General features: G+C 40.1%; 1 protein-coding gene across 1 annotated transcript in view; it reads left to right on the top strand.

The window, feature by feature from the left end:
* The window catches only part of tie1 (tyrosine kinase with immunoglobulin-like and EGF-like domains 1), an 85,613-nt gene that overhangs the window by 46,352 nt on the left and 13,437 nt on the right, over positions 1-25,824 (top strand). The window contains exons 9-21 of the mRNA XM_072574559.1: positions 20-164; positions 1,523-1,684; positions 3,689-3,826; positions 4,818-5,105; positions 10,989-11,264; positions 11,428-11,730; positions 13,280-13,470; positions 15,826-16,036; positions 16,650-16,760; positions 17,337-17,527; positions 18,687-18,800; positions 20,738-20,808; positions 24,993-25,033. Coding sequence (XP_072430660.1) covers positions 20-164; positions 1,523-1,684; positions 3,689-3,826; positions 4,818-5,105; positions 10,989-11,264; positions 11,428-11,730; positions 13,280-13,470; positions 15,826-16,036; positions 16,650-16,760; positions 17,337-17,527; positions 18,687-18,800; positions 20,738-20,808; positions 24,993-25,033 — 2,242 coding nt within the window. The remainder of the gene's footprint in view (positions 1-19; positions 165-1,522; positions 1,685-3,688; positions 3,827-4,817; positions 5,106-10,988; positions 11,265-11,427; positions 11,731-13,279; positions 13,471-15,825; positions 16,037-16,649; positions 16,761-17,336; positions 17,528-18,686; positions 18,801-20,737; positions 20,809-24,992; positions 25,034-25,824) is intronic.

Here is a 25,824-nt window from a genome sequence, read left to right as displayed (position 1 = left end):
TTTGTATTTTCATTCACAGGCAACCAAATCCATCATGCAAGGGAATTTAACCACTTCAGAATTCAAATTACCACAGATAAGTTTGTTGGATGCGGGGGTCTGGGAGTGTAGAGTCAGCACATCCACTGGCACTGACTCGAGGAGATTCAAAATCATTGTGAAAGGTAGGAGACTTTGAAAGCTTAATACTTTGGGCTGAGATTTTCACATTTGAGTTGATGTGTGGAATCTTTTAAAATCTAACTGTACATAGTATTATTGTGGACTGAATTATTGTTCTGGGGTCCAGATCATTCCTGTATCCCAACCCCAAATGGTGCCAGGGTGACATGGTTGTTGAATTCCAGACCAATTACTGGTCAAAGGTTGCCCTCACCATCCAGTTAAGGAGGTCCTGAGCACTGAGTGCACCACACGGGGGGCCATGGGTTAGGGGAGAGACAGGGTGGGAGGTGAAGGTGTTGGACACATCTGCTGAACGGAAAGTTCCAGTCAGAAGAGGAACCTGAATAAGCCTAGTTCATAGAATCCCTACAGTGTGGAAACAGGCCATTCGGCCCAACAAGTCCACACCGACCCTCCCCAAATTTCCCACCCAGACCCATTACTCCACCCCTATCACTCTACATTTCCCCTGACTAATGCACCTAACCTATGGGTAATTTAGCATTGCCAATTCACCTAACCTTTGGACTATGGGAGGAAACTAGAGCACGCAGAGGAAACCCACACAGACACGAGGGGAATGTGCAAACTCCACATAAGACAGATGCCCGAGGTTGGAATCAAACCTGGGTCCCTGGCGCTGTGAGGCAACAGTGCTACCCACTGACCCACTGTCCTATGTGATTGTCTACATGCTGGGGTGCCATTTCATCTAGGAACCAGCATGTTCCATAATGGCCTAGATACAGAATGCACCAGAAACAAGCACATCACCAACAAATAGAACCTTTGCCCTGAACTTCAGATCAAGGGCAGCACATACATGGGGGCACCACCTTCTGCATATTTCCCTCCAAGCTACTCACCCTCCTGACTTGAAAATAAAACAACGTTCCTTCATTATTGCCGGTCAAAATCCTAGAATATCCTCTCTAAAGACATTATGACTGTGTCAACATGAAAGTCACCGCAGTGACTACCTTCTCAAGTGCAACTAGGGGTGGACGATAAACACTGGCCCAGCCAGCCATTCCCATATCCCATATCCCATGAGTGAATGTATATCAATCTGACTGAGATACTGAAAATGTCTTCCCTCTGATGATTTGAACTGAAAAAAGTTTAACCAAATCTAGTCAAAATCTGGCGTGGGTTGAAAATTATTCTTCATTAACCAATATGGCATTATTATCTTTCCTCTGTAAATGAATATACTTTTTCAAAGTTTTACTTCTTTTGGACAACTATTTTTGAGATGTAATTTATGAATTTACCTTTTGACACAGTGTTTTGGATTGTACTGATGGATCATTTGTCAGGTTTAATTTCAAGAAACTAATGCCAATTTTCATTTCAGAACCTCCTGTCCCAATAAGCATACCAAGACTCCTGGAAAAGAAAAGCAAGCAACTAAAAGTGGATCCAAACAGTGTGAACTTCACTGGAGATGGGCCAGTGAAATCTGTGAAACTGCTCTATAAGCCAAATGACAGTGGGGCGCAATGGTCTTCAATAGTAGGTAAATAAAGTCACAGAATCATAGAGATGTGCAGCACGGAAACAGATTCCTTGGTCGAACTCATTCATGCTGACCAGATGTCCCAATCCAATCTCGTCCCACCTGCCAGCACTCGGCCCATATCCTTCCCATCCCTTCCTATTCATATACCCATCTAGATTCCTTTTAAATGTTGTAATTGTATTAACCTCCACCACTTCCTCTGGCAGCCCATTCCACACACGCACCACCCTCTGCGTGAAAATGTTGCTCCTTGTCTCTTTTTGTTGCCCTCTAGTTCTGGACTCCCCGACCCAAGGGAAAAGACTTTGTCTATTTATCCTATCCATGCCTCTCATAATTTTATAAACCTCTATAAAGTCACCCCTCAGCTTCCGACACTCCAGGGAAAACAGCCCCAGCCTACTCAACCTCTCCCTATAGCTCAAATCCTCCAACCCTGGCAACATCTTTGTAAATCTTTTCTGAACCCTTTTAAGTTTCACAATCACAACCTTCCAATAGGAAGGAGACCAAAATTGCATGCAATATTCCAAAAGTGGCATAACCAATGTCCTGTACAGCCTCAGCATGACCCCCCAACACCTGCACTCAATACTCAGACCAATAAAGGAAAGCATACCAAATGCCTTCTTCACTATCCTATCGACCTGCGACTCTACTTTGAACCTGCACTCCAAGGTCTCTTTGTTCAGCAACACTTCCTAGGACTTTATGGGTCATACTGCTATTCAAAAAGAGCAATTACGGTTAGATGGTAATGCAAATCATTGAGAACTGTGTCTCTAATTATGAGGATGGTTTTCCACAAGACAATTTTCTTTTGACCCAAAAATCATGGAAAGTTGTATTAACAGAGAAAACACATGAGGAGTCCTCTCTTGGTCTGCTTCAGGTTTGCAGCTAACTCTGCCTTAGAATTTTCTGAGACTAAGTATTTCTATTTCTGGTGCTAGATGGTGCAAGTTCTGCCTGAGTGATAATGTGTTAAAATCACTTTAATTCCGTAGGTCTTTATATATTATGCATAATGGATATATGTATATCTTTATTCACAGATCTGGATAAATAATTAGGTAAGTGAATAGGGCGTACAAACAATGTGCAAGAAATTTGGGTTGTAAATGCATGGTAACATGTTGGGACCAATGGGAGTGTCTGCACACCCTGAAACTCTGCCAAAGTCAGACCACTTCAGCCCGCAGCTGTGCATATGCAGTTGGTAGGTGGCTCCAATCAAGGCTGGACAGTACCCTTCCAACAGCTCTTCACTTAGAGTCACAGAGTCATACAGCACAGAAACAGGCCCTCCAATCCAACTCATCCATGCCAACCTCTTTCAAGTGCATTGATATAGGAGCAGGAGTAGGTCATTCAGCCCTTCCAGCCTGCTCCGCCATTCAATATGATCATGACTGATCATCCAACTCAGCACCTTGATCCTGCTTTCTCTCCATATCCTTTGATATCTGTAGCCCTAACAGCTACATCTATTTCCTTCTTGAAAACATTCAATGTTTTAACCTCAACTTCTTTCTGTGGCAGAGATTTCCACTCTCTCATTGAAGAAATTTCTCCTCATTTCTATCCTAAAAGGCTTATCCCTTATCTTTAGTTGTGACCCCTAGTTTTGGACTTCCTCGTCATTGAGAACAACCTTTCTGCATCTAACCTGTCTAATCCTATTAGAATTTTATAGATTTCTGTGGGAACCCCCCCCCCCCCCCCCCCATTCTCCTAAAGTCGTGAAGATACTCATAACAGATTCATTCTCTCTCTATGTAGATGTGTGGTATTCACCTTGAGGGAGCCTAGTGATGTCCTAATAGTGCTCTGCACATTATTGAACTGGTGTGGCACAGTTTGTGTGTCATTTGAGTAGAATCTGCTAGTCCTATGTATACTAAAACACTTACATGTACAGATTGACAGCAATTATTACTGAAGTATAATGTAATAACACTTTGACTGGAATTAAGAAATGTTTTGTCTCCATTATTTCAGTTGATAATAATGAGCCAATCACACTGATGAATTTGAAACCTTCAACAAGCTATCTGGTTCGCGTACAGCTCACTCGTCCTGGAGAGGGAGGAGAGGGGCCCCCAGGTCCCGATGCTATCTTGGAAACAGATTGTCCAGGTATGTTTTTAGATATGTCTATTTGATTGATGGAGCTGTTATCAACATGCTTCGTGAACTAAAATTTCTCGAGGCAAATTCTTGCATATGTACAGCACACAGTGACAGAAAGGTCTTGTGACACAGTGAGTAGTATCCCTGCCTCTAAACCAGAACCTTAAGTTGATACCCAAACCAAGACTTGATGGCCAAGGGAGATGCATTCATAATGCAATCAAATATGTCATTCTTCTGATGTACACAAATGGCAGACACTAAGAATAGGAGAGCTTCATGGTTAGAAATATGGTAGAAAGAATATCAGTGTCTACCATCACAATCCATAGCTCCAGTCAACAACATATGTGTACACATTGTCACTTTCTGAGTGATCTGTAAAATTACCACATGGCAAAATGGACAGGTAAGTCACACTGAATGCTGTGTGAGTGTTTTATGCTTTAGAAATAAGCTTTGTTCATGTTCCTGTTGTAGAGTCTTTGTTCCAGGAAAGGTACCTTTGAAATTCAACGAGTGAATAATTAATGTAAGCTCTGTCCAGCTCATCCCTTGGTATCATTCCTGAATATGATGCTTTTCAGTAAGTTATGGGGTTTGAATATCTCCATGCCAACTCCTGTTCATAAAGCTAAATGTCCATCCCAGCAAAGGAGACCATACTTAAGACAAACACAGAGAATGCTGGAAAAACTACAGGTTTGGCAGCATCTGTGGAGCACACCTCTCTCTTGCCAGACCTGCTGAGTTTCTCAAGCATTGAATGGTGAATAACTTGTGGTGAATAATTAATGGACATGGTTGTACTAATTAGCATGTCTCCTATAAAGATGACACTTATCCACAAGATTAATTTTGCATTGTTTGTACTGTATAACACATGTAAATATCTTTGTTATCAGCCTATTGAAAGTGCTGCTTTGCGGCGTTGCTTGTTGTATCCCACCCTCCATGGTAATGCACCAGAATTCAGTTCCTTTCCTTTTTTTGTCAGAACCCACTATGGTGGCAAAGATTGACCGGGCTTTGGCCGAGGGTAGGGACACCATCTCAGTCAGCTGGAACGTCTCCAAAGATCATGAGCCTGGAACTGGGTTTGTTGTCCGAGTCACTGGCTCTGGAAATTCTATTAAGAAAGAGGTTCGAGTGCAGCCCCTGTCAGTCCGGTCGACACAGATAACAAATCTACAACCTGGACAAGCGTACAAGGTGGACGTCATGGTATACCATTGTGACAGTCTTGGGCCACCATCTGAGTCAGTCATGGTGGAGGTAGATGCAGGTAATGTAGGACATTCCACAGCTTTTTAGGTTTTTTCCATACAATTGAACCTGGAAAGTAAATTGATTTGAATTGAATTGAATTTATTGTCATGTGTACTGAGGCACAGTGAAAAGCTTTGTTTTGCGAGCAATACAGCAGACCACATAGTTCAGTTGCATTTCCAGTTGTTTTTCACCAATTGGGATCTATAATCTTCTATATGAAAGATCTTTTTAAAAATTTTAATAATGATATGAAGTTACTGAATAAAAGCACTTTTATCTTACTATCTGAGACAGATGAATGAGACGGATGTTCTTTCTCCTGTTCAGTCCCGATATCTCTTGATTCCCTGCAAGTTCAAGAATCTACCAAACAAAGTCTTAAATGTGTTCAACAGTGGAACATCCATCACCCTCTGCGGTGAACATTCTTAAAGACTTTTCACTACCTGAATGAGGAAGGTTAATCTGATCTAGTTCTAAATAATCACCCTCTTATCCTCAATCTGTGTCACAACCCTATCTTGTCAACACCACCACTATGTGTTTATGGACTCCCCTTCCATTCTAGGAAGATAACCTCACACTCTCTACCCCTATTCTGCTCAACCTGAAACGTTAACTCTGATTTTTCTCCACAGATGCTACCAGACCTGCTGAGCTTTTCCAGCAATTTCTGTTTTTGTCTCACACTATCCACCCCGTGAAGCCTCTTTAACAGCTTGCATGTTTCAGTGAGATCACCTTTCATTCTTTTAAACTCCAAAGAGTATAGGCCTAATTATTTAACCCTCTCATATAACCCTTTTATCCAAGGAACCAACCTGGTGAACTTTTCACTGCATTCCTTCCTTGTATATCCTTTGTTAGAAGTTCAACTATTAGCCAATCTATCTAGAAAGATGACCTGTAAGATCATATTTGTTCTCAAACACCTATAATTTAGCGTCTTTGATTTGATTTGATTTATTATTATCACATGTACTGAGATACAGTAACACCATTGTTCAAGGAGGCAGCTCACCACCACCTCCCCAAGGACAACTAGAGATAACGTTTGAATGCTGGCCCCACTACGATGTCCATATCCCATGAATAAATAATTTTAAAAAGTTATTGTTTGATCAGAGTTGCTGATGTGAGGGTGGGTAGGTGCTCTTAGCCTGCCCGGAGCATGGTCCCACACCCACGACTCATTTATTCTACTCTATTGTGGGAGGCCCCTTCTGGACAGATAGACCATCCCCTGCCTCTTGCAGGAACATACAGCCTGACTGAATAAAGTCATCTCAGTTGTTGGAGCTGCACTCATTTCGGAAAGTAGAGAGCAAAACATCACACTCATGACTTGTATCTTGGTGATAGTGGACAGGCTATGGGAAGTCAGGAGGTGCAAAATAAGCTTCTGATCTGTAATAGTTACAACGTAGATGTGTGTGGTTCAGTTAAGCTTTTGAACAATGGTAAACCTCAGGGTGTTAATGATTGGAGATTTAATATTAGCTTCGCCATTGCATGTCAAGGGGAAGATATATATATCTAGATAGATAGATAGACAGACAGACAGACAGACAGAAAGAAAGGATCCCACTCAGACCCATTCCCCTGCTATCTTATATGTATCTCTGACTAATGCACCAAACCTACACATCCCTTAACACATACGGGCAATGTGGCATGGCCAATTCACCCAACCTGACCATCTTTGGATTGTGGGAGGAACGGGAGGTATCTCCTTGCAGATACAGGGAGAACATGCAAACTCCACACAGGCAGCCACCCGAGGCTGGAGTCAAGCCCACGTTCCTCACTCTGTGAGGCAGCCATGCTGAGCACTGAGCCACTGTGCCGCCCCATCTTGACCTGTCTTTTGTTGGAGATGATCATTGCCTGGCAACTGTGACATGTGAGTTTTCCTTGCCACTCATCAGGCCAAGTCTGAAAGTTGTATGGAGTCCTTCAGGATCTGAGAAGGTGCGAATGGTACTGAACACAATACAATCCTCAGTGAACATCTCCACTTTTGACTTGATTATGAAAGAAGGTCTGAAAAGGCTGGTGATTATTGTCCCTAGGACACTACTCTGTAGATCTCCATGCCTCTGGACCAGGAGACCTTGGTTGAAGTTCCACCTGCTCTAGAAATATGTACTGGCATTCCTGAAGTGGTTAATTAGAAAATATCTATTCTGTAGAACTCCTGTGATGATCTGGGAGTGATTTAATTGACCCCCAACAACCATAACCATCTTGTGCGAGGTAGAACACTCACTAAAGAGGAATTTGCTACTAATTCCCATTTTGCTTGAATGCTTCAGTGCCACATTGGGTGAAAATGGGTTGCTTTGGTTTTGAGAGTAGTGGCTCTCACCTGAATGTTTCAGTTGACAATGAGATTATGATACTGTTTGGAGTGGGAAGGCTTTTCCTGGTCACCTACAACACCAGGGCAGGCATTGATTAATAGCTTCAATGTAGGGAAGTGGAATGCATAAACAAGTAGCATCTGCCTCACAGTGTTAGGGACCCGGATTCAATTCCAGCCTTGGGTGACTGTCTGTGTGGAGTTTGTACATTCTCCAATGTTTATATGGATTTCCTCCCAGTTGAGCAGGTTGGAACATGAGAACATAAGAGATAGGAGCAGGAGTTGGCCATCTGGTCCATTGAGCTTGCTCCGCTATTCAATAAGATCATGGCTGATCTTTCTCGTGGACTCAACTCCACTTATCTGTCTAACTACCATAACCCCTAATTCCTTTACTGTTCAAAAATCTACTGGTCTTTGCCTTAAAAACATTCAGCGAGGTTGTCTCAACTGCTTCACGGAGCAGGGAATTCCACAGATTCGCAACCATTTGGCTGAAGATGTTCCTTCTCAAATCAGTCCTAAAACTTCTCCCATTATTTTGAGGCTATGAACCCTAGTTCTAGTTTGGTGGATTGGCCGTGCTCAATTGTCCAGGGATGTGCAGGCTGGGTGGATTAACCATGGGGAATGTAGGGATAGGGTGGGGTACTGGGCTCTGGATGGGATGCTCTTCAGAGGGTTGTGTAGATCCAATGGGCCGAATGGCCTCTTTCGCACCGTGGGGATTTTGTGAGTCTGTGAAAGAACAGAAAAGAAGAATATTTGTGTCAGACTATAAATTTAACCGTGACATTCATAGAAAATTCTGGGCACAGCATGGAGTAATTTAAGATGAAAGAGATGCCTGTCCTTCAAAATTCTTCTGCTTATCATGACAGTTAGTAGCTCAAGTATCAGCAACAATGTCCTGGAGAAGACATTCTCTACTGTTACATGATATAGTGTCCCATGGTATTCTGTGTGACACAGACGGTAGTTTTATTGTATTCTGTGTTCCAGTTCAATGATATCTGTATGGTATATGGTGCAATGTCCTGTGCTATCTGAGTTTCACAACGTAGTGTTCCATAACTTTCTTTGTTAATAGGGTACATTTACATAGTAATTCCTGGTTTAACAAGGGGCAATCTCATGGTCTGTAATGTCCATTTTCCAAAGGGAGTGAGGCAATGGCTTAGTGGTATTAGTGCTACACCTACTAATCCAAAAACATCGATAATATTCTGGGTATGCAGATTCGAATTCTGTCATGGCATGAGGTAAATTTTGATTTCAATAAAAGTCCAGAACTAAGAGTCTAATGAAGTCAATTTAGGGAAGCAAACTGCGGTCCTTACCTGGTCTATCCAGTGTGTGACTCCGGACCCAGAGTAATGTGATTGGTTCTTAACTGTCTTGCAAGCAATTAGGGATGGGCAATAAATCTAGCCTAGCTGGCAATGCTCACATACTGTGAATGACTGAAAAAAATCTCTCTGTCTCACATTATTATCTCTTGAAACTTTCATGTTTTGTAGAGTTATCAATATGAATTTATCACAGTGATTATAGTGCCATGGTGTATATTCTGGCATTTTCTCCAATGATCACTCCCATTTTCTTGTGGTATTTGCATACGGGTTGTTTGAGGTAGCTTGCTCTTCTGTCATGGGTTTATCAAGTGATTAGTGGTAGATGATATATTATAATAGAGGATTACTGGATAAAGAGAATTTCCTTTTTATTTGTTTGTGGAACATTAACATCACTGGTTCGAGGGCAGTTAAGACTCAACCACACTGCCATAAGTCTGGAGTCCACATGTATACCAGATCAGGTAAAGATGGCAGATTTCCTTCCCTAAAGCACTTAATGAACCAGATGGATTTTCACAATAATCATCATTTAATTCCAGATTTTTATTTGATTATATTTTACCATTTGCCTTGGTCGGACTGGAACTCGCAGCCCAAAACAGTGCCCTGGTTCTGTATCTCTAGTCCAGCGACTCTATCACTTCACTACTGCTTCTCTTCAATGCATGATAACAATATGTACAGCTGTAATTGATTAGGCATAATTACACGTGAGCTTAGGAACTAGTACAGATGCATCTGCTCCCTCCAAAAGCTAGAATAGAACTTCTTGTTTCTATCTACACCGTACGTGTTATCAGTGGAATGGATGAAACCAATGTGACATGAGCAAATCCTCTTTAGAACCCCTGCTTTATACAACATATGTGTGTTATTGTGCTCCATGAGGTGCAATACTGTGGTATCACTATGTTGCACAGGGACTGTAGAATGTTGTCAATGTGATATGAAATGCCCTGCTACTTCACTGATCATGACATTAATTTCAGTATTTTGCTACATTAGTGATATGGTCAATTATGTATTTTATCAATATTAAGTTTAGAATAAAAGGATCCATCAGCCATGTACTTTTAATAAACGACAAAATAATTTATTTAATTGTGAACAAGAGATATCCAGCAAAGAAGTAAAGCTAGTTTAAAATATGAAAGTAGAAATACTTATCCTTCTGAATACCTCAACAAACACACACACAAGTTAAAAGAAACAAGAAAACTGATTCATCTGCAAGAATTTACTTAGAAAGGCAAATGATTTTGGCAATAAATGTTCTTGAAGGCAAAAAAGATAGTATGGAATGTTCAGATGGCTGTCAGTGGCTGGCATTTGGCATGTATTAGACATTGGACATTGGACATCTCTGGGACTTATCCAGAGGCAGATGTTCAGAAGATGTCAAGGAAAAGTCCCTCAGAGTCTTCTCATGAGAGCAGCTGAATTAGTGTTCCAGTTACCATACTAGACGCAACGAAAAGAGATCAGCTGAGCTGGGAAGCCTCTTTCTTCATGGTGGCTTCAGTGGTTAGTACTACAGTCTCAGCTCCAGACACCTGGGTTCAAGTCCAGCCTTGGACAGCTGTCTGTGTGGAGTTTACACATTCTCTTCATACCTGTGTTGGTTTTCTCTTAATGCTCTGGTTCCCTCCCACAGTCCAAAGATGTGTGGATTGGCTGTGCTAAATTGTCCATATTGTGCAGGCTAGGTGAAGTAGCCATGGGAAATGCAGGTCTACAGGGATCGGGGGGTGGGAGGGAATGTTCTAAAGAGGGTCAGTGTGGGCTGAATGGCCTGCTTCCATATTGTAGAGATTCTATGTATCAGCAACTCTGACTGTAATTCAAACACTTTAATAAGAAGCTAGCTCCCTGACATTCATAAAGCTCAGGCAAATGTCTTCTAGAAAACAAGTTTAGCCTTAAAAAGTTCCAAATTGATCTTTTTATAAAAATGCACAGGTATCCATTGAAGTGTACCCATAATCAACTTTTTCCACAATCCTTCTAGACTCAAGTCATGTAAAAATATTATGGAAGCCTTCCTAACGGTAGGAATTACACAGTGCTGAGGTAGTGGCAAGGCCCGCCTTTAGGTCAGAATCATGAGATCAATTATGTATGCATGTGGAGAAAAAAGTGCATGGCAGTGAAGAAGTTGATTCTGTTTGTGCAGGCCCACCACCTCCCAGAAATCTACAGGCCATCCCCTTGTCCCTGACCAGCATACAACTGAAATGGCTGCCGCCTCTCAGCACAAAGGAGATAAACAAATACACCATTGAGTACCAGCAGGTGGAACCACTCAGCAAGCCCACATGGATCGATACGACTGGAAATAAAACTCTCAATGATCTAAGTCCCAGCACACAGTACCAGTTTCGTGTCCGTGCCCAGTCCAATGTTGCAGGTGAATGGAGCACTCCTGTCACATCTTGGACCTTCAGTAACTGTAAGTGAGATTTTTTTTCCCTTCTCCTCTCTCCAGTTTTGGAATTTGTCCTCTCAGCTGCTTTCTCTCTGTTGGACCCTCTCTCTTTGCACCTTTTACTGTGACTGGCTTTCCATTGCCTAAATAAATGAGTAAATATTCTCTTCCTTGTTTTGAACTCCAGCTATTCCTCCAGCACCTTATGACATTAAAATATCAAACGTTACTGACACATCTGCAGTGATCTCCTGGGTGTTACCAAAAAAACATGCCATCTCCTCTGTGGTTATAAGATGTAAGGTGTATGGTGCAACAACATACACTGAAGATATATCAATCAACTTGGCAGAGATGCCAACTTCAGAGTACGTCTTGAAGGGGTTACAACCTGAGACTCCCTACTTAGTGGAGGTCTTAGCCAAGAACAATAAGGGGGAGAGCAAACCAAATGTAATGAAAGAACTTCGAACGGCAGCAACTCCACCAGGTAAGAATTGTAAGAACTCAGCTAACTGCAGTATGAATCTGGATTTGTGTATATAAATATATGTATGTACAGAGGAATCTTGATTATCTGCAGAACACAGCCAGGCAGTATTTCATTTGGTTAATCAAATTCCAGATAACATAGTTTAACTGAGCATCAGGACCTTGCGATCTTTAGATTAGATTAGATTCCCTACAGTGTGGAAACAGGCCCCTTGGCCCAACCAGTCCACATCGACCCTTTGAAGAGTAACCCACTCAGACCAATGCACCTAACAGTATGGGCAATTTCCCTGACCTGCACATCTTCAGGCAGTGGGAGGAAATCAGAGTACCCGGTGGAAACCCGCACAGGTACAGAGAGAACATGCAAACTCCACACAGACAGTTTCCCGAGGCTGGGATCGAACCTGGAACACTGGTGCTGTGATGCTGCAGTGCTAACCACTGAGCTACTGTGCCACCTGGTGGGTAGATTATCTTGCAGAAAATCAGACTATCTTGCTGGATAATTTGATATTCGGCTAATTGACTGCCAGATAATCGAGGTTTCACTGTATATATACTTATATGTGAGAACATGTAGGCTTATCTTGTTAATATTCAGGCTCAATATGCATTAAAAGAACATCAAATCAATCCTTGCCTTGTTTCCTAACGTGGCTTATATTTCTAAGCACAGCATACTAAAATGTCCCAAGCGACTTCACAATACTGTTACCAGACAAAAATTGACGCATAAGAGGCATGGTCAAGACTTGGGATTTAAATAACATTTTAAAAGGAGGGAAGAGAGAGAGAGAGAGAGAAGTCGAGTGATGGAAAGATTTAAGGAGAGGACTACAGAGATCAAAACTTAGTCAGCTGAAGGAATTATCCTGAATATTGGGATGAAAGAAATTTGGGGTACGCAAGAGGTCAGAACTGGAAGAATACAGAGTTCTTAGAGTATCGTAAGGATACAAAAGGGTTTAGATGGATTTGAACTCAAGGATAAGAATATCAAATATGAACCATTGCTTACCTTTGAGCCTACTTATGTTGGAGAGATCAGCATTGTGTGTGGTTAGATATGAGTTTGGTAACTGTCAGGATATGGGCTACAGTTCTGTAGGAAATAATCGGTAAGTAACTTAAAGCTTGTTCCAGGAGGTGGGTTTTCTGCAAAGTCTTAAGGCATGAAGTCAGTATAGAGGTGAAGCAGTTCCAGAGATTGGAATCTAAGTTCTAAGCATAGCTGCCAATATCAAGAAAAGGGAGTGAAAGGATTTTCAAAAGGCCACATGTAGAAACACAAAAAGGAATTGTGCATGTCTAAGAGTCAGCTTACTTGTCTTGAATGTAGTGCATTTTATAGTGCAACATTTTCAGGATCGACCTGAGTGCAAAGTCCAGGATGATCAATTGTGATGATACTCATTGAATCAGCTCAGTTATACAATAGGTGTAGAATGGTGCATGAGGGGTGTTTGCAGAAGGTGTAATTGCAAAGTCAATAACACCAAAAATGACTTTTGCTTCCTCACATTGGCTTTGTTGCTTTTCCTTAGCTACTTCTGGTATTGTTCAGACACCAAAACCTTTGGAACCTCTCACTGGTGGTGACCAGCAACTCTTGATGGCCATTGTGGGTTCAGTGTCCGTCACCTGTCTGACCATCCTCCTTGCACTTCTGGGTCTCTTCTGTGTACGTAAAACCCTCTTTCAGCGACGTCGAACATTCACTTACCAATCAGGATCTGTAAGTAGCACTTAGGTTAAGGTAAATACATAGCATAATCTGATGATTCTATTCAAATTCACCATTTCAGATAAAATATTCTGTGGAAATCTCCAAATCCACTTGTTCATAACCTCTTAGGAATTTTCAAAATGCACAGTTGGATTTAGTGCGAGTGCAGAACTGTTATTCAAACTGATTTTGTTATGAGAAAAATTTAGCTTTGACTGTTTAGTACCTTTCACAATACCAGTTAAAACCCCTGTTTTACCTTTCCTTCTCTCTCTCACTTCTTTTGTATTTCTCCTGTTCTTTATCACTGTTCCTTGATTGCTGAGTTTGTTTTATACATTTTTCTTTGTCATGTGAAGATGGAAACAAAATGCTCGGGCAGTTTAAGATAAATGTAGTAAAGAAGGAGGAGCTTCAATGAACCAAATTATTACTTTTTAGTCCTTGATTCTACCTATACATTTTTCTTCTGTTTGAATTCTGTATTTCTTCCTTTTTATTTAAGTTGGTCTTCATATTTGTTGATCATCAAGGTTCAGAGCACATCCACAATTAAAGATAAAGGCTGCGATAAGTTCCTGAATGTTCAACAAAAATGGTTTTTCCCACAAATCTTTATATGTAAAAGTGTGATTTATCTATAAATCCTTAGACTTCTTGAACCTTTTAAACTATAAACCTTCTTGTGTTTTTTACATGAATGACATGTCAGTGGTGGGTAAGTTGTTGGAGGGGATTCTGAGGGGCAGGATTGACATGTATTTGGAAAGGCAAAGACTGATTAGTGATAGTCAACATGACTTTGTCACGGGATATCATGTCTCACTAACTTGACTGAATTTTTTGAAGAGGTGACAAAGAAGATTGATGAAGGCAGAGCAGTGGACATTGTCTATGTGTACTTCAGAAAGATGTCTAACCCAGTTCTGCATGATAGACTAGTTAGCAATTTTAGATCACATGGGATCTAGAGAGAGCTAGCCATTGGATAAAAAAAATGGCTTGACGGTAGGAGGCAGAAGGTGGTGTTGGAGGGTTGTTTTTCAAACTGGAGGCCGGTGACAAGTGGTGTGCTGCAAGGATAGTTGTTAAGTCCACTGCTTTATGTCATTTATATAAATTATTTAGATGTGAGTGTAGGAGGGATGCTTAGCAAGTTTGCAGATAACACCAAAATTGGTGGTGCAGTGGACAGTGAAGAAGGTAGGCTGATAGGCCAAGGAGTGGCAGATGAAATTTAATTTTGATAAATGTGAGGTATTGCATTTTGGTAAAGCATATCAGGGCAGGACTTATGCAGTTAATAGTAGAGTCCTGGAGAGTGTTTCCAAACAAAGAGACTTTGGAGTGCAGGTTCATAGTCCCATGAAGGTGAAGTCACAAGCAGACAGGATAGTGAAGAATGTATTTGGTACACCTGTCTTTATTGGTCAATGCGTGTAGGAGTTGGGATGTCATGCCGCATTTGTACACAACATTGGTTAGGCCACTTTTGAAATACTGCATTAAATTCTGGTTGGGGTTGGAGGGTTTGACCTATAGGGAGAGGCCGGGGTTATTTTCCCTGATATGTTGGGGGCTGTGGGGTGACTGTATAGAGGTTTGTAAAATCATGGATAGGATCCTCTTCCCCTTTTTAGCCAAAGTATTTTTCCGCGGGGAGTCCAAAACTAGAGGAAATAGGTTTAAGGTGAGAGGGGAAAGATATAAAAGGAACCTAAGGGGCAATGTTTTCATGCAGAGAATGGTATGTATATGGAATGAGCTGCAAGAGGACATGGTGGAGGCTGGTAAAATTACAGCATTTAAAAGGCATCAAGATGGGTGTGTGAATAGGAAGAATTTAGAGGGATATGGGCCAGATGCTGGCAAATGAGATTAGATTAATTTAGGATATCTGGTTGGCATTGCCAAGTTGGACTGAAGGATCTGTTTCTGGGCTGTACAACTCAGTGTCTTTTGCAGTCAGCAGCTGGATATTGGGAAAAACTGTCAGTCTGCTATTGTCACTGGTTCCTTAACACTGTATTAGGTCATGCTAAGGCTGGTCCATAACAGGAGTTATGTTGTCATTTGCTGCAAGCATCCTTCTGTTATTGTTCATCTGCGACAGCACAAAGTAAACCTTCAAGCAGTGATTCCATTTCCGTCAAGTAAATCTGTGTTTTTTAAGGAAGGATTCCTTGTTGCAATTCTTTCATAGATGGACTTGCATCTCAACTGTTATAAATCATTATCCTGAAATAAAAGAAACGTTTGTACCCTGAACACTTCACTGAACTGTTGCAGTAACATGCCAGTCAAATCCTGCTTGGCCAAAAGGCAACAAATGGGTAACCTTCAGTTTTATTTGTTTGCTCTGAGGGTGAAGAGACAGTCCTTCAGTTTAACTCTGGAACTCTGACGCTCACACGCAGGCCAAAGCCACAGCCCGAGCCGTTGACTTACCCTATCCTAGAATGGGACGACATCAAATTCGAGGATGTTATCGGAGAGGGAAATTTTGGGCAAGTCATCAAAGCCTTAATTAAAAAGGATGGACTGAAGATGAATGCTGCAATAAAAATGTTAAAAGGTATTATTTAAAATGTTAAAAGAAGGCCCTCCAATCTGGAGTTTTTGCTTGATTACGCTAATTTTTGCTGGGAACTTTATGGAATTACATGTAGCATATACCGTATGCAACACAATTCAAGTTTCTGCAATCCTTTCTGCTAACTTTAAAAACATGAGATTAGAATCCAGCCCTTCCTACAAAACTGGCCACACCCCATGGTGAATTCATTATCATTGGGATTTTCTGCCTGATTTGATCATTTATAGCCCTTCAAAGGGGGATCAGAAAATAAATTGGAGGTTTGGATACTGAGAGATATATTTTCAAAACATTTGAAAGGTTTTAATTGAAAATTTATCAGGGGGCGTATACTACTGTACATGAACAAGAAAATCACATTACATATTGTTGAAAGCATGTAAGTGTACTGTTTGTTGGTAAATGGTAAAATGAAATGCTTGCTATAAGTGGTTTTTGAGCATTGCATTTCATTCACTGTAAGCTGGATGCAGGATGTTGGTCAAGCAAAAATGCTCATGCAGATGACTTTTACTGTCTAAGTTTACAGTAATTTTTTTTACTAAATTTTGCTAACTCTTATACTGTTACGGATGTGCTGTACTTTACACAGAATTTGCATCTGAGAATGATCACAGAGACTTTGCTGGAGAACTGGAGGTTTTGTGTAAACTTGGGCATCATCCCAATATCATCAATCTGCTGGGAGCCTGTGAGAACCGAGGTAAGAAATTATACAATTCTACTCAAAGGTAAAAAGCTATAAAAGAGTATAGAATTTAGCATTATAAAGAAAAGTATCAAATCCAATATTTTCAAATACATGTTAAATGGCTCTGTGCTCAGATTTTCACAAATTAGCCCTTAACTGCACAATATTCAGCACTAAATCTCAAAATGCATAACCTGCATCCATGTGTTTATTTGGAGATTATACCAGAGTGTATGTAGAAGACAAGGGGGATTTAGCTCAGGTAACAGTCAAGGGTTCAACACGCAAATGTGCTAGGGTCAATGATCAGGTGAGATGGCATATAATTATTCAGAGATAAATCGGAGAATGTACATGGATTAAAGGTCTTTGAAGTCAGGTAGTATACATGAATTAAGAATTTAGTGAACTTGTACACAGCAATCAATGGTAGATTAATAAAAATGATATGGATTAAGGATTAGGCCAGAGAGCAAGCAAGAGTCGAGGGTTAGACTAGCAAGTGTGCAGGTACCAGTTACCTTAATTCGACAGAGTTACGTCATTCTGATGTGATGGTTTAGCGATGTCGCCTGTTTGACCCATCAGGTTACCTGTACATTGCGATTGAATATGCCCCATATGGAAACCTTTTGGATTTTCTACGGAAGAGCAGAGTTCTGGAAACAGACCCAGCCTTTGCAAGGGAGCATGGAACTGCATCAACACTGACATCTCAGCAGCTCCTACAGTTTGCATCTGATGTGACAAAAGGAATGCAATATTTGAGTGAGAAACAGGTGAGAAATGGAATGAAAGGGATAACATTTTTATTTATTGGTTGACATCATTATGGTGCCAGCGGCTGAGGGTAAATGTGGTCATAATCATTGTGAGTGTGCGAGTTAACTATGTTTGTGCATATGTGATCCTTGTATGCATCACCTGTGTATATGTGCAAGAATTTAGATGGGGAGGCAATAGCCTAATGGTATTATCACTAGACAACAGACCCAAGAAATATTCTGGGGGCGCAGGTTTGAATCTCACCATGGCAGATGGAGTTAAAAGTCTAATGAAATCATTTCAATTGCTGAGAAAAACAAACATTCACCTGGTTCACTAATGGTCTTTAGGAAAGGAAATCTGCTGTTCTAACCTAGTCTGGCCTACATATCACTCCAAACCCACAGCAATGTGGTAAACTCTTAGGATGGGCAATAAATGCTGGGCTAGCCAATGACCCCCACATCCCCTGAATGAATGCACAAATAAGTGTGTGTGCTGTTAGTGCCTCCAGTGCACAGTTAACTGTATAAATATAAGCATGTTATTTCAATTCTGTGTATTGAATTTGTTGAAGATTTTAACTTAGGTATGAAAGTGTACTGTAAGTGCCTTGTATGTGTAAAATAGTGTAGTTAAGTTGAACTGATGCTGTCCTATGCATCCTCTACCACATTTTCAATTGTTTCTATGTTCCTTTCCTCCGTCCCACTTTATGTTCTCTATACTTGCTTAAAGCCTGTCATATCTCGAACTTGTTTAAGTCCAGACACACCTGAAATGACCTGAAATGCTTACATCTAAATTTAATAGTAAACTTTATGCTATTTTACTTGCTGAACATTCCAGTATAATCTGCTTATATTTCACATTTCCAGCATCAACAGTATTTTATGATTGTATTAGAGGATGTAGTGGTTATTAGTTAATACTTGAATTGAGTTGACACTCCCACTAAGTGGAGTTGTCAGTGTGCTTTATCCACTTACACATCAACACATGGAAACCTGCTGAGACAGTGGTACATGAGCTTTCACATAAAGTCACAAAAAAATTGCACAGATGACCATTTTCATTTCATTGAGTCTGAATCCCACTGTGAATTAATCTTTGATCACTGCTTCATGCTGAAGTACTCTGCTGTTTCCAAATCTGATGCAAGAATTGTCTCAGTTCATTCATAGGGATCTCGCAGCCAGAAATGTGTTAGTGGGAGAAAATCTTGTGGCGAAAATCGCAGACTTTGGGCTTTCCCGAGGGGAAGAGGTGTATGTAAAAAAGACAATGGTAAGATTTGAATACAAAAGTATTTTATCCAACAGGATGTTTTTATATTTCTCCATCATTAATGCCGCCCATGAATTATCTTGCCGTATATTATCTTACTATGCCAATAGTGGCTTTGGAACATTACCTATTCACTTTTGGTGAATTCCTGAGGAGTTGAAATTTCCTGAGTGCCACCTTCAAATGAAATATTAGATCAATGCCACATCCACAGGTTCCTGTGGCCATAGTAGGCATCAAGGATTCTATGGTGCGATTTAAAGCAGAGAGGAAAATTCTCGTGGTGCTACAGCCAACATTGTTTCTTCAACAAATACATGTAAATCAATTGATAATACATCTCATCTGTTTGTGGGATCATGCAGGGTAAATAATGAGTCACATTCATTTCTCGATTTCTTATAAATGTTAGCTTTGTGTCTAATTACAAGAAATGTAATATGTATATTTTTTATGCTCTAAGCTATAATCGTTTCTATAAAGAACCTTATTTTGCTGCTGCCACCTGTAGCTACTCCTGCCAGGAGATCTGCTATCATGGTGTGCCCAGCTGATCTGTCCTGTGTCATCCTGACATGTCCACTGTCGCTCACCTGCGACCAGTCAGTGAGATCTGTCATCCAACTATGTCTCGGCCTATCCCTCTTTCTGCCATCCTCTACTTTGTACTCCAGAAGAGATTTGTGTAGCTTTTCAGCTCTTATCAAATACAGTGCTAACATTTCTGCATCACTTTCTAAAAAATTGTGAAAAAGGCTTATTTAGCCAGTCAGGACTCGTCATATTTCTTCAATTAAAATATATGATGTATTCAAGTAACAGGAAAGTTGATTGAAAAAAAGGTTTTAACACAACAAACTGTACTTTATGAAGTTCTTTTCACTCTTACAACTTCAAGTAGGTGGTCTGTATATGAAATTTATGTCTCAGCATCCATGTTTCAAATGCCTCATTTTCTTCTATGAACCTTTACTTATCATTCAGGTTTTTGAAGCATGGAGGATTATGGAGTTTTTGTCCCCTTCTCACAAGATTGGGCTCATCAGCAAATTACTATCAATATCCTTCTAACTCATGCATCACATGCCATTTTCTGCTCCTATGTTATTCCAGTGTGATTGCATCCACTTCAGTCTTCATTGTAATTTTCTCTAACATATTCATGCTACTACATTTCTTTTTATTATTCCTGGTGTTCATACTCTATACTGTAAACCTTTAGATTTAGGCAGATCATGACAAACAGCATATTCTTTCAGCTTTTACCAGCAAGCAAGGTACTAACTACAGGCAAGTAAACCATACTCATAAAAGATATAACATCATCCAACATTAGATGTGATTCTATGATTGGACAATATTTTCTGAACAATCCTGAGTGTGTCAAGAATTATGTGGACAACCAATTCAGGGTTGTTTATCGGACTCACAGTGTGATGCACATTTGTGCTCAGGAAGCTAAATATGTTATTACAAGGGGCTCTGTTCTTTGCAGGAAGAACATGTATCTACCCTGCAGATGATAGCCATTCTCTAGGTCATTTCTCCGGTCTTGACCAATCACAGCCAACCTACCGGCTTGAAAATTTAAACCAATCATGGTAATTAATTGTCATTCATCATTAACTGGTGCATACTCCATGGTTTTGCCTCAGCCAATCAGAATCCAATGAATCAGCACTTGCTACTCTCATACAGTATAAATATTATTTTCACATTACATTGGTATTTATTATGAATTATCCTATTGAGAGCAAAATGAAAAGTCCCCACTGTCTATTTGCTTTTACTACTTGTTTCGTTTGTCCTGATTCCTCGAACCTAGAACAGTCATACTTGTTTTGTTTTTTAAGTGTGAATGCTACACTAATGCTTTTATCCTTCAACATGTCAAACTTTAAAGAGTCACTCATTTTGTTCCCCTGTGAATTGTTTAGGGAAGGCTTCCAGTGCGATGGATGGCAATTGAATCCTTGAACTACAGCGTCTATACAACTAAAAGTGACGTGTGAGTAACCAATAATAAGAAAGAGAATTTTGACACTAGTTCAGTTCAAGTCACTTTGTATGTTACTCACTGATGTCCTAATGCAACCAGTGGCATCTCACCTTGCGTGTAGGCTTTTATGAGAAAATAGGAATCAACAGTCTTCGAGTGATTCTGAGGAAGAGTCACTTGACCCAAAAAGTTAACTCTGATTTCTCTCCAGAGATGCTGCCAGACCTGCTGAGCTTTTCCAGCAATTTCTGTTTTTGTTTCAAATGGGGCCATTAGGTAACAGTTAGCACAGTATGCGAGATTAATACAGTGTAGCATAGAATAGTGCCGACAGCATGGATTCAAAACCTGTCTAAGCTGAGATAATTCTCGGGCTATCTCCTCACCTTGCCCCTAAAGATACCATGATAATAAGCTGCAGTTAGCAAAGCTTGAACATGTAAAATAGAGAATAGAGCACAAGGAGTTATGCCGTGGTAACGTTTCTGGGATGTGATTTTCAACAATCTGTGTGCAGGAGAGGTGAGGTATTATGCAGGTACCCAATATAATCCATGACCAATTTTTCTTTCTATGGAACTAAGTCAAAAGCAAGGTCAAGCAAGAGATGCATACTCAGAGATGAACTCTGAAATTGAAAACTGCATCCATAATTTTTGTCGGTTTTAAAGAGAAGCTTCCCCCAATTGTTATTAAAAGAATTCCTATCCTGATCCTTTCTTCCATCAAACTGACAATTAAACCTCAATTTCTAATGTGGTGATGCCATTTTGTTTATTAGTTTTCTCCTTTAATAAATATTCTTGAAGTTAAAGATTATCCTGCATTTGTACAAATCTAATTGACATCATTATATGGAGAGGTGAGAGTAAACCAACTGTTTCTGGTTGTGGTGACTGACTCTGAGCTATTTCATGTCAGAGTGTCTCCTGATACTGCTATCAGCCAGTCAGTTGGAAGCATGCTAGGACTTATAGCAAGATTCACAGTAAGCAAACATAATCTATTCATTCGTCAAACAGAGCCCAATTAAACATTGCCAACCATAAAAGAAATTCAGTGATAGCATCGGTGTGAGATGTACAAAACTGACCTCACAATTTAAAATGATAGAAACTTCTGATTAAAAGTGATTTTTAAAGCATATTGAAGCAAGGTAGTTCCACAACAAAGTTTATGTGTCTAAGGTCAATCACAGTCACTTTCATCAGTGTGATCTGCTGAAATGATTGATGAGGGAGTTGCTTTCCACTCAGGACTGGAATAATATGTGTCACCGTATGCAGTCATTTTTATAACCTAATGTTTGTTGAAGTATTTAGTCTCTCCATATCTGCACCCATTCAAATACCCTTCCAGAGTCACCAGGCTGAAGTTTATCTTCTGCACTGACTGATTTGAAAGCACAAGAGCCACAAAAATTTAGCAGATTGCTTTCTGCCACATAACTGCCTCCATTTTATGGGGCAGGGTACCCCATAAAATCCAATCCAATGAGACAAATTGCTAAGACAAAATGATAAATAGTTATGTCTTTACCACTGAGTCTTGGGGAGGTACAACTTGACTGTCATTTTTGTCTGAAGTTTGGCTTTATTCTCCATCATTGGACCTTACAGACAGGTCCCTCTGCACTGTCAAATTCATTTCACAACTCAAGGCTCTACAGCAGGCATTTCTTAATTGACCAATAATTGCAAGTTAATTGTGAGAAAGATCATTCAATGCGTCTTGATTCGTGCATTAGAAAGATCCCAGCTCCCCCAATTCCAGAATTTATTTGTTTCCTAAATAATACCCGGGATTTGGAATTAGTGTATCTCAAAGTTCCTTTGCATGTGGTAATCATATTTTATGCAAAAAGCTCTTGATACCTATTGTGCCTTTTACAAATCTTATCCCAGTATTTACATCCTTTTAATCTTTCTCTAGTGCTTCAATGTCCTTTTTTATTGTGCGGAACAACTCTTAACCCTCAAAGATTGATTCCAGCCACCACTGGTGCACAGTGGCAATATTGTGTACAGAAGATACACTACAGCAACTCAGCAGTCCTTTCTCCCAAATCTGTCATCTCTAACACTTGGAATGCCAATGGTAGTAGATACTTGGGAATTTACAAGTTCCATTCCAAGCCAAACTCTATCCTGATTTGAAAATATGTTGCAATTCCTTCAACATCACTGGATCAAATTTTTGGAACTACTTTCCTCCCAGCACTATAGGTGTGCCTGCAAGAGATGAACAGTAGCGATTCAGTTGTGAAGCGTAATTAGAGACAGGCAATAAATGCTGACTCTGAAAGAATAATAAAAACCTATAGTGCTCCATGTAATCAAAATAAGATTCTAGATAATAAACCTAATTTTATGTCTACTCTTCCACAAATGAATCTCAACATTTTATAATCATTATGGCCTTATAACATCTTTTCCTAAACATTTGTCGTATTCTACAGAACATTACTTTGCCTTCCCTATAGTTGAACTTTTGTACAGAGGCCTTGCTGGTCCTCTATTGGTTTTTGTTCTATATCTTGTATCCATTTGGTGGCTGTCATTTACTTAGGCAGACTACCACCATTGAACTTCCTTCTGCCTCTTTCACTATTAAGCTTCTAACCAATGCTTGATATTTAAAAGGAAAAGATTTAAAAGGGACCTTAGGGGCAACTTTTTCACGCAGAGGATGTTGCATGTATGGAACGAGCTACTAGAGGAAGTGGTGGAGGCTGATACAATTACAACATTTAAAAGGTATCTGAATGAGTATATGAATAGGAAGGGTTGAGAGGGATATGGGCCAATTGCTGGCAAATGGGACTAGATGAATGTAGGATATCTAGTCGTCATGGATGAGATGGACTGAAGGGTCTGTTTCCATGCTGTATAGCTCTATGATTCTATATACTGTTGCAGTTCCTAATATATAGGCTGCTATCTAGCAGGTTTTGTCTTTACAGCATTCATATCTATCTATTTTCCAATAAATAAAGTCTGGCAGTTTTTCTTCTGTCACCTGCTTCTTATTCAAGGTTTCCTCAATGCTATTTCTTCTCAGACCTGTTTTCTTGATGTTAATAATATATTATTATTCTATTGAATGATCAATTCCTCTCACCCCATTTATCTTTAATTTGGTACTTCAGTGGGATATATATCTAAGAAAGTACTGACACGCACCAATGATTAAATGCTGATGATGCAGAGTGGACCTACACTCCTGAGGAGAAGTTTCTGTAATTTGATATCAAGCTGATTCTGCAGGAAATATGACTTCGGTGATGTGCTCATTCGGAACCACGCATGTAAAGATAACTTTTCTCAGGAAGCAGCTGGTGTTCATTCAGCCACAGTTTGTATCCAGCAGTACATGCCGCAAGATACTCAAAAAGAAAATGTTTCCTGGATTTCTGTTACTTCAGTTATTTTTCAAACTACACCATGCAAACCATGGGAGGAAAATTGTGCCCAGATAAAGTTAGCCTGACAATAATTCTGAAAGCCTTTGGAGGATCTCAGAAAGCAATTCAGTCTGTTAGCCTCTTAAGCCAAGGCTGCAGTGCATGAAATAATGAAGGGTCAAGCACAAAATGAAGGGAAAGAAAACTCTCAAGATATAAACATGCTTCCACAGGCAACTGATCGAGCCTCCAACTCACTAAGTGGTTGCTGTTGAAGAAGCAGTGTTGCTGCATAATACTATTCCTCTGTATGTCTACATAGTACCATTCCCAAGGCTCAAGACAAACAATGGCACAAGTAATTCTAAGGAAGCAACATTTGTAAAATCACGTACTCTTTAAACTATTTATCGCATTGCATAGGAAACAATTATAAACTAAAAATAAAACTGATATTTGTCCCATAACAAATATCAGTTATTGCTCAGAGTCATTGCATTTAGAATATCCTATGATCAAAGCCCACTCTTTGCTTGGAAATGTCAAGATCGTGCTCATTATCAATGCTTAGATATTACTCAGAACCATAAGGATTACTCCAGACAACCAGTGACCACTTAGTGCATGGAGCTATCAAAATTATTCTCCCCACTGTCAGCGTCCAATTCCTGCTGTTGGACCTGTTAGATTATTACTGTTACTGAGCTATGAGTGATGGCATGCTGTTCAAATTTTATTGTCTGTTAATCTAATTGCAAATGATTCTCATATGAATTTTATCTTCCTTCAGCTGGTCATTTGGAGTGTTGTTATGGGAGATTGTCAGTCTTGGTAAGTGAGATCAACCCGCATTTGTTTTTTGGATTGTATGTTTTTATTCTGAATGGAAAATGATTTAAAAACTCACCTCTAGCATCACGGCCCGCCATTGTTGTTCCAGCAGCAGGAAGCGTGGGAGCATTGGGCAGGAGGCTGTCGGGAAAGTGAGCAAAAAATTTTAAAACTCACCTCTAGCGTCGAGGCCCGCATTTTACAGGAGCAGAGGCAGAGGTGAACACCAGGAGTTGCTGGCAGCATATTTGGGCAGTGGGAAGATTGGGAAAACTTTAAAGGTCAACAGAAAGCCACATAAAACGCTATAAAGAAAAGTAAGATAGAATATGAGAAAAAGCTAGCACAGAATACAAAAGGCAGATAGCCAAAGTTTCTATAAATACATAAAATGAACTGAGTGGCTAAAGTAAATGTTGGTCCTTTAGAGAATGAGAAGGGGCAGTTAGTTATGGGATATGATGAAATGGCTGAGGCGTTGAACAGGTACTTTGCATCGGTCTTCACAGCGGAGGATACTAATAACATGCCAGTAAGTGACAAAGAGACAGAGGTACGTGAGGACCCGGAAACAATTATTATTGCAGAAGAAGTAGTGTTGGGTAAGCTAATAGAGGTAAGGATAGATATGTCTTCTGGCCTTGATGGAATGCATCCCAGGGTACTAAAAAAGATGGCAGGAGAAATAGCAGGTGGACTGGCAGATTTTCTAAAATTCGCTGGACTCTGGAGCAGTCCCAGCAGATTGGAAAATAGCAAATGTGATGCCTCTGTTTAAAAAGGCAAGTAGA

The sequence above is a fragment of the Chiloscyllium punctatum genome, chromosome 7, assembly GCF_047496795.1.
Source record: "Chiloscyllium punctatum isolate Juve2018m chromosome 7, sChiPun1.3, whole genome shotgun sequence".
NCBI lineage: Eukaryota > Metazoa > Chordata > Chondrichthyes > Orectolobiformes > Hemiscylliidae > Chiloscyllium > Chiloscyllium punctatum.
Note: the sequence above shows the minus strand (reverse complement) of the source record. Positions and strands in the feature narration are given on the sequence as shown.